At 44.8% G+C, this 10,601-nt stretch overlaps 2 protein-coding genes across 2 annotated transcripts; one reads left to right on the top strand and one right to left on the bottom strand.

Annotated features, from left to right (window-relative positions):
- The first annotated feature begins 833 nt into the window (after positions 1–833).
- Positions 834–3,508, top strand: LOC119274241 (RING-box protein 1-like). Its single transcript, XM_037554908.1, has 5 exons — positions 834–1,027; positions 1,123–1,173; positions 1,290–1,349; positions 3,090–3,161; positions 3,247–3,508. Exons 1-5 carry the CDS (start codon positions 871–873, stop codon positions 3,282–3,284), a joined length of 378 nt encoding a protein of 125 aa, XP_037410805.1. The 5' UTR covers positions 834–870; the 3' UTR covers positions 3,285–3,508.
- A 493-nt stretch (positions 3,509–4,001) lies between these two features.
- Positions 4,002–8,879, bottom strand: LOC119274240 (1-deoxy-D-xylulose 5-phosphate reductoisomerase, chloroplastic). Its single transcript, XM_037554907.1, has 12 exons — positions 8,657–8,879; positions 7,236–7,414; positions 7,004–7,090; positions 6,751–6,876; positions 6,600–6,662; positions 6,043–6,192; positions 5,863–5,930; positions 5,663–5,774; positions 5,470–5,574; positions 5,080–5,201; positions 4,836–4,982; positions 4,002–4,413 (listed from the first exon to the last, which is right to left on the bottom strand). The coding sequence occupies exons 1-12, from the start codon at positions 8,760–8,762 to the stop codon at positions 4,242–4,244; spliced, it is 1,437 nt and encodes a 478-aa protein (XP_037410804.1). The 5' UTR covers positions 8,763–8,879; the 3' UTR covers positions 4,002–4,241.
- Positions 8,880–10,601: the final 1,722 nt, after the last annotated feature.

The raw sequence follows: 10,601 nt of genomic DNA, 5'->3' as shown, positions 1-10,601 counted from the left end.
AAACCCTAGATCAGTAGATCGTATAACGGTGACTCTCTGGTGTCGTTTCCCCCTTGGGGGCGTCATTCTTGGAGGTGTACACGGGCTCGAGGGACCAGTGGACGGCTTCTTTTGGTGGAGCGGTGCTTCATCTTACTCATTGATGGCGGCGGATCTCGGCGGCGTGGCGCAGTAGAGACTCGGTGTCCGATGTGCGGAGATGGACTCGCTCAGGAGGAGGACGCTTGTGTGGCGTCGATGGCAAAGAAGACTGGCAAGGTCGGTGTGTTAGTTTCTGCTCTGAGGATGAATTGATGGAAGACGACGACGACGACACATGATGAGAGTGCATCAGACCGGTTTGTACCCCAAGCCCAGTATGTGGCTCGGTTGATACATACTCCCTCCATTTTTATTTACTCCGCATAGGTTTGCAACGAAGTTTATGTAGTCAAAAATATTATTAACATGTACAATAACAAAGCAATGCCATTAGGTTCAGTACTGAACATACCTTCCTTGGCATCATCATATAAATTTTGTCAGGGTAAATATGTATATTCATTTTTTTCTATAAAAAAGCTTGGTAAAACTTTACGAAGTTTGACTTGAGTCGACTCTAATAATATGCAGAGCAAATAGAAACGGAGAGAGTAGTTGTTTTTTGAGGAAATAAATAGATAGATAAATCGGGAATTTAGAAAATACAGTAGATGAGTGGGTTTTGGTTTTTGAACCGAAATCTGAATGGATTCTCAAATCAAATCGGAGTCGGTTTTGGTTGAGAGATAGATAGATAGATACGGCCCAACCCCTTCCACGGCGCAGCAGCCCCAAAGAGAAAGAGGAAGCCCAACCCTCCCCCAGCAGAGCGAGAGAGAGAGGGAGAAGATGTCGGCCATGGAGACGGACGCCCCCGACGCGCCGCCGCCGGCCGCCCCGGCCCCCGCCGCCGACGCCGGCGCCGGGTCTTCGTCCTCGTCGTCCCGCAAGCCGGGCAAGCGCTTCGAGATCAAGAAGTGGAACGCCGTCGCGCTCTGGGCGTGGGGTAAGCGCCGATCCGATCCGATCCATCCCTAACCCTCCTTGATAGATAGCTTCGGTTGATTGATTGATTGATTGATTGATCTATGTGGTGTGCAGACATCGTGGTGGACAACTGCGCCATCTGCCGTAACCACATCATGGATCTATGTAAGCTTCCCAACCCTATTTCTTGTTTTCTGTTTCTGTTTCTATTAGGGGAATCGCCGATCTGCGGCTAGTTAAGGTTTCCTTGATTGATCTGCTTGCTTGCTTGCTTGCTGCAGGCATCGAGTGCCAGGCCAACCAGGCCAGCGCCACCAGCGAGGAATGCACCGTCGCATGGGGTACGCCCCTACGCTTCCTTCCCTCTCTCTCTATCTCTCTTAAATATCAATATCACTGTTGCTTCCTCCACCGCCGAGTGCCAAATTTATATGCCTCTAGTCTAGATTAAATTGCCTCTTACAGCTGTATTGCGCGTGCGCGATTTGCCGTCTCCATGAAGATGCTTACATACATATAGTCTCGTACGGCTGCTCAGGTGTATATAACCGTAAAAAAAACAACCCTACTTCTTCTGAGGACCACACAAGAGGCTCTGTGTGGTGACTCTGAAATACACATACTTGTATTCATAATAAAGATAAAAAAGAGAGGCTCAAATTTCCTTCTTAGATGATAATCTTTTGTCAGACACTGCCTCGTTTAATCTACTCTAGTTGATATTTACCTACCTCATGATGATTACGGGTTAGTGTCGCTCTAGTTGCTCAATCAGGCTGGGCCGCAACCTCTGTTTTTGCATGTTACAGCACCTATACTTCTTCTATATGGGAAAAAGAAAAACCTGCTACTCATGTTGTCGCAGAGTGGACATGATGCTAAATTGCTTGTCTATCTGTTTGAATGAAAAATCAACTTAGTATTTGTTTGATAAACTGAAACTCCCTCTGTCTGTCTTTATTAGGCCAGTGAGATGTTTCAGGCTTTCAGCAAATAAGGCACCACAATTAGCGTGTGCCAGATTTTTTTTTTCAGTTTAGAGAATGACCTATAAATATAATCCTTCTAGATTTAGCTGACATGATATCCCCCAAATTGTCTGCTTTGATTAACTGCCATAGTAAGCAGGTTTTCCCCTTACGTGCTCGCTTGCATGCCTGTAGCGTCTGCGAATTAATTTTCCTTGATGAGCGGATGTAACGGCAGCCAAACGGCCTAATATGAGTGGATGCAGCTCCCTTGCTCGTTGGCCTGAATAACGTTCACGGAGTAGATATGCTCTGTTTCTCCAATATATACCTGTCATGCATCTATGGGAGTACTAGGCTTGCATCTGGAGCTATTTATTATGTGACCATCAACTATTGGTGAATCCTAAGCTAGTATAACATGTCGTTGTACTTATGCTAGTGTTTAATACATCCTTTCCATGTTCCTTTTGTGCAACTTGCCTTATCTATCCTACAGCAATAATAGCCTGATATTACAGCACTAATAGTAGGAATATAGTTTGCCCATGTGTAGAATTGAAAATAATAATCACTGTTGGTGGACCATGAGGTGTCATACAGTGCTTTTATGTTTGCACTTGACAAGTTAGTATACCTCCGAACATATCGACTCATGTGCTACTTGTAGTTTCGATAGTTTGTCTCTTTGCTCGCTGATGGAATTATGAACTTGTGAGATATGATTTTTTTTTATGCTATACCTGGTCATGTTATTGTAGTCTCAAGACCCAGAACATAGTAGGATGCCGTCATGGGGGGTGTGGTTAATTCAAATGTTTGATATTTGGTACTGAAGTCAGTAATATCTTGTTGCGACTTGCGAGCGAGTAAATTTGTCAAGCTATATACCCCCTTGTACCCCCTCTGTCCCATAATATAAAAATCTTATTACATCCAATTTGTGAATATATTGGTTGGATGTAATAATTATATTATGGGACGGGGGAGGGGGGTTATCTACTAGTTTCTGGGGTCAAATATTTCCCTTGTAAATAGATTTATTACTGTAAAGCAAACTCTTTGGTATTGAGCTTCAGTGGACCTAACATGATGTGTTCTTGTGCACTACAGGTGTCTGTAATCATGCTTTCCACTTCCACTGCATCAGCAGGTGGCTCAAGACTCGCCAAGTGTGCCCACTAGGTAACCACAGTTTCTGTATGGCTCAAGTTCATCTTGTTGCAAATCTTCATACTGACCAGCATCTTTTTGTTGCTCCACGTTGCAGACAACAGCGAATGGGAGTTCCAGAAATACGGCCACTAGACCCACCCTCCTCCATTGCTGGTTGGCATGTTGTTTGCCTACTAGCGCCCCACCAGAAGCCCAGGCCTATCTCTTGTCGAACATCGCTATCGCCAGCTACTTTAGAACATTTGCATCTACATCTCTTGTTTGATGACTTTGTATAAAGGATTCATGTACTTGCGCAACTAATGCTATCGTATTAACGGATTCCCCCATTAAATTTACCCGTGCTTTGTACCTGTGGTCGGTGCCTTTTCTGAGCTTGCTGGGATAAGGAATATCGCTTTGGGAAGGCTGTCCCGGTCGGTTATCTTTTTGAGTAGAGATATGTTGAGTGTGGTAGTATTATTATGGAAGGGCATCAGATTCTGGTGAGTGCTTTTGATGCCACCTAAAGCTGCATGGCTTCTCCCGGAATCCGGTGGGAACTGTCTCAGGTCGGTCGTGTGCTTCCTTTTGTCGGTGATTAGATAGACTACCTTTTGTCGGTGCTTATCTTTGTTGCAATTCTTTGCGAATTGCAATGTGGATGATGATCTGGGGAGCACCGCCTAGCGAAAAGGAAGAAAAATAGTACTACAATCTTGGCTAGGTTCATCCTCTAGACACAATTGTGACTCCACCTTCGGATGCTGTTGGATTCTTTTCTGAACGTTGAACAAGTTTTGAAGGAATCATGGATGGTTCTGAAAATGAAATTTCTCTAACCATGGTAGCCAGAACTGGAGGGATGCATGTGTTTGATTCTTGCCTATTTCATTCATCCATCCATCCATCAAAACTTACATGATTTATTCGTGTGAACACATGATTTACATTTCAGGAAGGCAACCTACGTGTGCCTTGTTGAAATATCTAAGCTTGGTTTCCACATGGCCAGTCTTAGCAAGGCCAGACCATGGAGTAGTAGTGTACATCTTCTGTGCTTCATCAGCCAGCTCCAGGAAGAGCCAGGGACACAAACGTCCACGGGCCTTAGGCGAGCACAGGGCTCCGTCCGGACGACGATGGCTGTAGGTTGGCGGCAAACTTCCTCGCCCACTGGTCATAATGTATGATCTCCTCGAGCGACGGCCTTGTCACCAGCTCGTTGCGGTGCGCGTCACACGTCATCTCCACCACCTTGAAGATGTCCAGGTAGCTGATCCTGCAAAACCAACAACAGGGGAGATGGATGAGGACTTGGTGCTTTTATGTCCATGTTCATAAAACACTTCTTATCACAACAAATATGCAACAACAGGTAGGCCAAACTTAAGCTAAACTTATATCAATCACTCGTGAAATCAAGGTTCCGCAGAGTTATTATAGTCCGTAACGTATAGGTTATGGTCGAAAGTGCATGAGCATATTAGCTTTAAGGAGATACATTCTTCTTTCAAGTCAGACTACGCAAAGAATTTTTAAACTTTGGTTGATACCAAATAACTTTTTTATCGCGATGCTGCTATCACCAAAACAGACACGCGGAACATAGTTACGTCAACCAAATCAGAACAATGGCATCCACTATGCAATGCTTTGTCTAAAAAACAAGAGAAGGACGATAGCATGCAGAAAGAATCATACTTTTCGTCGATGAACAGCTCCACCGCCTTCTCATTAGCAGCACTCAAAACTCCCGTCATGGTGCCCCCGGCTCGCCCTGCCGCGTACGCGAGATCTACCGATGGGTATTTCACGTTGTCGGGAGCTTTGAATGTCAGCGAGCCCAGCCTGCATTGTCCAATTGCAATTAGCCAATGAAATAAGTTGGAAATTCTTAGAGGCCATTCTTGAACTGAATTATGGAGTTAGTAGGGAGTGCTTTTACTTGCAAAGATCTAGCCGAGGCCAGGTGACCTCGGAGCAGTAGACTCTATCTGGCCAAGACAAGGTGTATAGGATTGGTAGCCGCATGTCAGGCCATCCCAGCTGAGCCAGGACAGATGAATCCTGATGAAATAATACAACTTCATGAATATTTGAAGATTACATTAAGCCATATGTGAGTTCTTATAGTAGAAACAATTTAGCATATCAGTCCGAAGGACCTGAAGGAACATAAACCTCAGATTCTGCTGGTCTGATGCGCTAAATGTACTACCAAGAAAGCAATAATAAATGATATGCACCGCATCGGCATGACGTGTGCGCGTGTTACAGTGTCCTTAAGAATATATGCTTCTTGGAAAGAGGTGATAACTATGTTGTAGGGCCTTACCTGGGTTTCAATCATAGAGTGTATGATGGACTGTGGGTGAATCACAATCTCAATGTCATCATATTCAGCACCAAACAAATAATGTGCCTCGATAACTTCTAACCCCTGCAAGAATCAAGTTGTCGCTATAGTGATTAACCCCTCGAAATCAAGAAGAAAGTTTTAACATAAAGTGGAGGAAATTTCTAAGCACCTTGTTGAACAAAGTAGCAGAATCTACTGTGATTTTCTTCCCCATGCTCCAGTTTGGGTGCTTCAAGGCATCGGCAACCTTTACATCTTTCAGCTTCTCTACTGGCCAGTCCCTGTCATCATCAATTGATATGAGACGGAGTTCGATGGTTCCAGAAGTAAAACATGTACTAGAATACACATGAAAACAAACAGACTTACCTGAAAGCACCGCCAGACGCAGTCAGAATAACGCGACGGAGCGATCCTTCAGACAAGCCTTGTATACACTATAGGATAGGAGCAGCAAACTTAAATTCAGACAAGCCTACCTATGCTAAACTTGCAGCATGGTGAAAAATTTATAACTGCAGTAACAGGTAACTATTTTATGGTATGTACCTGAAATATTGCAGAGTGCTCTGAATCAGCAGGAAGTATTTTCACATTGTGCTTGTGCGCAAGGGGAAGCACGAACGGACCACCTGCGATAAGCGTCTCTTTGTTCGCCAACGCAATATCTTTCCCAGCTTCAATTGCTGCAACTGTAGGCTGTCATACAGAAAGAAAATTAATGGATATTTTAGTTGGCCTTTATAGTAGCTTCAGCAAGCATGCATAATCAGATTTGGCTACATCTATATTTTTCAATCCAAAGTGGAGGAGAGAAAATTTAACAATAGCACGATAATGTTGAGTTCTCTGGGAATGTGAAGATAAGATAAGATACTAAGCAGAGTCTGAAAGTAGCACCACTGAGGCAGGCATAATGGGCCTACTGATATGCAGTTTCATAAAAGAGCCATGGACCAAGGCTCTAAACTGTTAAGGATAGGATATTGGTTGCACCACTACGGCACTATCGATTAGGTTGTTCCATACCGACTTCTCTTAATACCCTATAAACTATTAAAAACAAAAGATGAAGGAAAATATGCAATATAGAAATCGTAAATTACCTTGAGTCCTGCACACCCTACTATGCCCGTAACGACTGTAACTGCGTCCGGGTGGCGTGCGACCTATTATTGAAGAGTTGAATATTAGTGAAAGTTCAGTGGAAAGAATTGATTCCTTTTGCATATAGGATCAGAAGAAATGTCTTGTTACCTCTATGACACCTTGCTCCCCAGGAATAAATTCCGGCATCTCTTCACAACCAGCTAATGCTTCCTTTAGCTCGTTAAGTAATGACTCGTTTCTTACAGCCACCAGCTTTGGCTTGAACGTTTTCACCTGTTAAATTCAGCAGTAACTTTCATAGGGTTAATACTACGAGATGCACGCAGTTTTCTCTGACAATTCACAACAAGGGGTGAACTGAATCTGAATAAATATATAATCAGAAGATAGATTATTGTACCTGATCAGCTAGAAGAGTGACGTTGGAGCCAGCAGCAAGGGCGACAACCCGGAACTTGTCAGGATTCTCCGCAACGATGTCCAATGTCTTTTCAGTTACGCAAATTAAAAAAAAGGAAAAACTGTTAATTATCAGCAGATCCACCAAGTTGACTGACAAAAAGAATCACTATTGTCTGAACATGTAACATTGCAACGGTGTGGTGTGGACTAAAAACTTCCATGCGTCTTACCTGTGTTCCTATGGAACCGGTTGAGCCGACGATGGAGATGGGCTTGGGGCCCTCCCACGACCTCCTCTCAGGTTCCACGACGGCTCGGCCTGGCCAGGCGGGCGGTGGGCCCTGCTGCATGGAGCAGCATGTCCTCAGGTAGGCAGCTCTTTTGTCCCTCCTTTGATATGTGAAGTCGACTGGAATGGGGGCACAAGTCAAGTCAAACTAAGATTAGTTGAAAGCAACACCACTATAACCAACCAAAGTTGGACAGTTCCACTAGAATTAGGCCACTATGCTAAAGGAAGTTTATAAATTCAAGCCATGAATTATTGCACCCTATGTAATCTATGTTGAGCATTAACCGTTGATGTTTGCTCAGTCATGTAATCTCCCACCCAGTTCATGTCTAGTGCACCAACCAACCAACCAAACAGGACCTAAAAGGATATGCTAAAAATTGAAATTCAAAAAATGAGCTTAAAAGTAAGTAAGGCACTTGAACAGAGGCACAAAGCAGAGCAGGGCAGTGAGAGTTGTTGTGAATGAAAATATCATGTCAGTGGAAAGTAGGAGGTGGAACGGGATCAGATCCAGGCAGAGGAGAATATGTTCTTGGAACTTTGGAAGGAAGGAACATTAGATATTCCAGGCAGGCAGCGCAGAGGGATGGAATTGGCAAACGGCGGCCCCCTCCTCCTTGATGATATTTCAGAATTTGATGCAGCCATTAAGTGGATTGCAAAAGGAAAGAGGGGATTCTTTCTAGAGTGAATGACAGGTAACTGATAACTGCTGCCTAGACAAAAAAGCAAGTAAGCTGCATCAAATTCTGAATTTTCTGCTGCCTTTATTTTTCACTCTAATAGATAAATGTGTTTTTTTATACTAGGATGAAAGGAAAGGAAATCCTGCTTTTGAAGGACGTCCAAATCAAAACGGTTAGGCATCATGAGAATATGAGATCACAAGAGACTTTACACTGACAGACAGACAGACAGACAGACAGACAGAGAGAGTGTATTTACTACACTAGAGAAGGCGCGAAAACAAGAAAAGATTTCAGAGCAAAGCTCAAGCTTTTGTTTTCTGTTCTTTTCTTCCTCGCGAAATCAAAGGAGAGGCAGAAGTGGCCTAATTCGTGATACACAATATATTGCTAAACCAAACCAAAGCAGTACTAGTGCTAGTGCAGCATACATAGGTGCAGGGAGGAGAACATATATAATCTCGACTCATCTTTGCAGCAAGAGCAGGATCCTAAAAAACAAACAATTATATCTAGCTAGCTAGCTACAAGTGCTGCTACAAGTCACCTCGGAACTGACGACTAATTGCTTAAAAAATGGCAGGAGATTAGCAAGAAGAGTAACGCAATCGTATTCCTAGGGCAGTTGGATCCCGGAAAGGAGGAAGGGGAGGGGACAAGAAGAGTCTACCTTTGCGCTGGCGGAAGGCGGCTGCGGCTCCCCTCCTGCTCCTGGTGGTGCCGGAGTCGAGGAGGGAGGACAGCTCGCCGGGGAAGGAGGCCGCCTTGAGCGCCATCGATGTCTGCTCTGTTCTGTGCCGCGTGGGGCGAGACCAAAAATGGGTGGAGATAGATAGTGGAGGTGGATGGGTGGAGGTAAGGGACGATGAGCGCTCGCTATATAAACTGAAAACGTGTGGAGATAAGACGAGGGGAGCATCTGAGACTCCCATGGCCTTCACTGCCCCTCCCCTGATGCTCTTTTCTTTGTTTATTGAAGAGCCGGGCCGGCCACGTCATCCCGCCGCCCGGCCCCGCCCGTCAGCCACCGCCGTCCTCCTCCTCCTCCTCCTCGTCCTCATCGTCGTCATCATGTTTAAAGCATGCAAGGTTGGACGGCAAAATATTTATTTATTATATTCGCGTACTAGGCTGGCGTCCACGTGTACGCGCGACGCGTGGGGCCCACCACCGCCCTCATGCCTAGCTTGCAGGGAAGGGATTATAGGCAGGCATCCCGAATCCGTGTCTTCATTTTCCCTTTCTAGGCATCGTTTGCCGTGCCGCTTTCTATTGTACAGTATTACTTAGTGAGCAATAAAAGTAAATTTATACAGCTCATAACTTGACTAGCTTAGCATTGGGTCCTGAGATTTTCTTTTTAGGTAAACTCTTTTTTAAAAAAAAAATCTTATCGTTGTATTCCTTAGAAATAGTGGGCTAGCCGATTTTTCATCACCCATCTTCTCTCCCTCTCGCCATCGCCAGATTTGCATAAGGCGGTCCTTGACGGCGGCACTGGTGAAGCGGTGGCGGCCAGAGGGATCCGGTCTGGCAATCTTTAAGGGCGACCCGACATAGCAAGGTCACCGGAGAAGAGGGTGTCGGCGCACGGGCCTCAAAGGCGGCGAGCTTCATATCATACCCGAACATGTCGTGCAACAGCATGGGTAATTTTTCTTCTGGTTTTCTATAAGGAGTCTTCGTGTTTGGTTTGAGGCGGCAAGGTGGCAGCGCTGCCCAATTGGAGGAATAAATGCCCTCCCGCCATTTCCCCTTTCCATTGGTGGGCTTATCGCTAGCGGGGCGTACGGTGTTGTGTCTCTGGCAGGGTTCCAGGGATCAAGTTGGTTTAGGGTTAGTTCTTTTGGAGCTTATGGCTAGATGTGGAAATAAGTTACGCCCACCCTAGCTTATTCTAGAAGCTCATCCTACAATATTATTTTAGAAGCCTACTAGTTAACCCTTAATTAAGAGGCTTCTAAAATAAAATTTTACGTTGGACTTCTATAATAAGTTTAGGGAGAGGGTAGCTTATTTCCATAGCCAGCCATGAGCCCCAAAAGAACTAGCCCTTAACTACTCGGTGAATTCATCTGGATTTAGCCAGTGTTCATGGACACCGGAGTTTCTACATGCCCTTAAGTTTCTGGTGAATTCATCTGGATTTAGCCAATGTTCATGGTCATCGGAGTTTCTACATGCCCTTATCGGCGTTTTCTTCTCCGGGGCGACGATTTGCTTCACAAATCGTGGCCGTCGTTGTCCCCTGACCTGCATCGATGACTTCCTGGCTGCTGCTTCTACAAGCTCTTGGGTTTATAAAAATCTGATCCCCCTTTCAACGTTTTTTTTGCCGTGTATGTAGATTCTCAATTAAAGGCTTATTATCTAGAGGCTCATTTTGGCGACACACTTGGGTTAGCGACTAGCCTCTATAGCATTAATTAATGTCCTTTATATTTGAACTTTCCGAAATGTTTAGAGCATTTTGGCCTCTTTTTTTAAGAAAGAGAGCATTATAGGTAGATTTTTTTTAGGGGTAGGTGGATTTTCATATGGGCCCTGCGTACGTGGAGTTGGGCTGGCCTCCACGCATTGACCGCCTTGGGCTGGGTTGGGCCTTCCTCTTTATT

This window comes from Triticum dicoccoides, chromosome 3B (genome assembly GCF_002162155.2).
Source record: "Triticum dicoccoides isolate Atlit2015 ecotype Zavitan chromosome 3B, WEW_v2.0, whole genome shotgun sequence".
NCBI classification, from domain to species: domain Eukaryota; kingdom Viridiplantae; phylum Streptophyta; class Magnoliopsida; order Poales; family Poaceae; genus Triticum; species Triticum dicoccoides.
This window is presented reverse-complemented; position numbering and strand designations above follow the sequence as displayed.

Excerpts from the sequence above, each read along its gene's own strand:
- LOC119274241 (XM_037554908.1), top strand. The coding sequence starts at position 871 with ATGTCGGCCATGGAGACGGACGCCCCCGACGCGCCGCCGCCGGCCGCC. Across the intron at positions 1,174-1,289 it reads TAACCACATCATGGATCTAT|GCATCGAGTGCCAGGCCAAC; the intron begins GTAAGCTTCCCA and ends TGCTTGCTGCAG. Across the intron at positions 3,162-3,246 it reads TCGCCAAGTGTGCCCACTAG|ACAACAGCGAATGGGAGTTC; the intron begins GTAACCACAGTT and ends TCCACGTTGCAG.
- LOC119274240 (XM_037554907.1), bottom strand. The coding sequence starts at position 8,762 with ATGGCGCTCAAGGCGGCCTCCTTCCCCGGCGAGCTGTCCTCCCTCCTC. Across the intron at positions 6,663-6,750 it reads GGGAGCAAGGTGTCATAGAG|GTCGCACGCCACCCGGACGC; the intron begins GTAACAAGACAT and ends CTTCAATAATAG. Across the intron at positions 5,202-5,469 it reads ACTCTATGATTGAAACCCAG|GATTCATCTGTCCTGGCTCA; the intron begins GTAAGGCCCTAC and ends TTATTTCATCAG.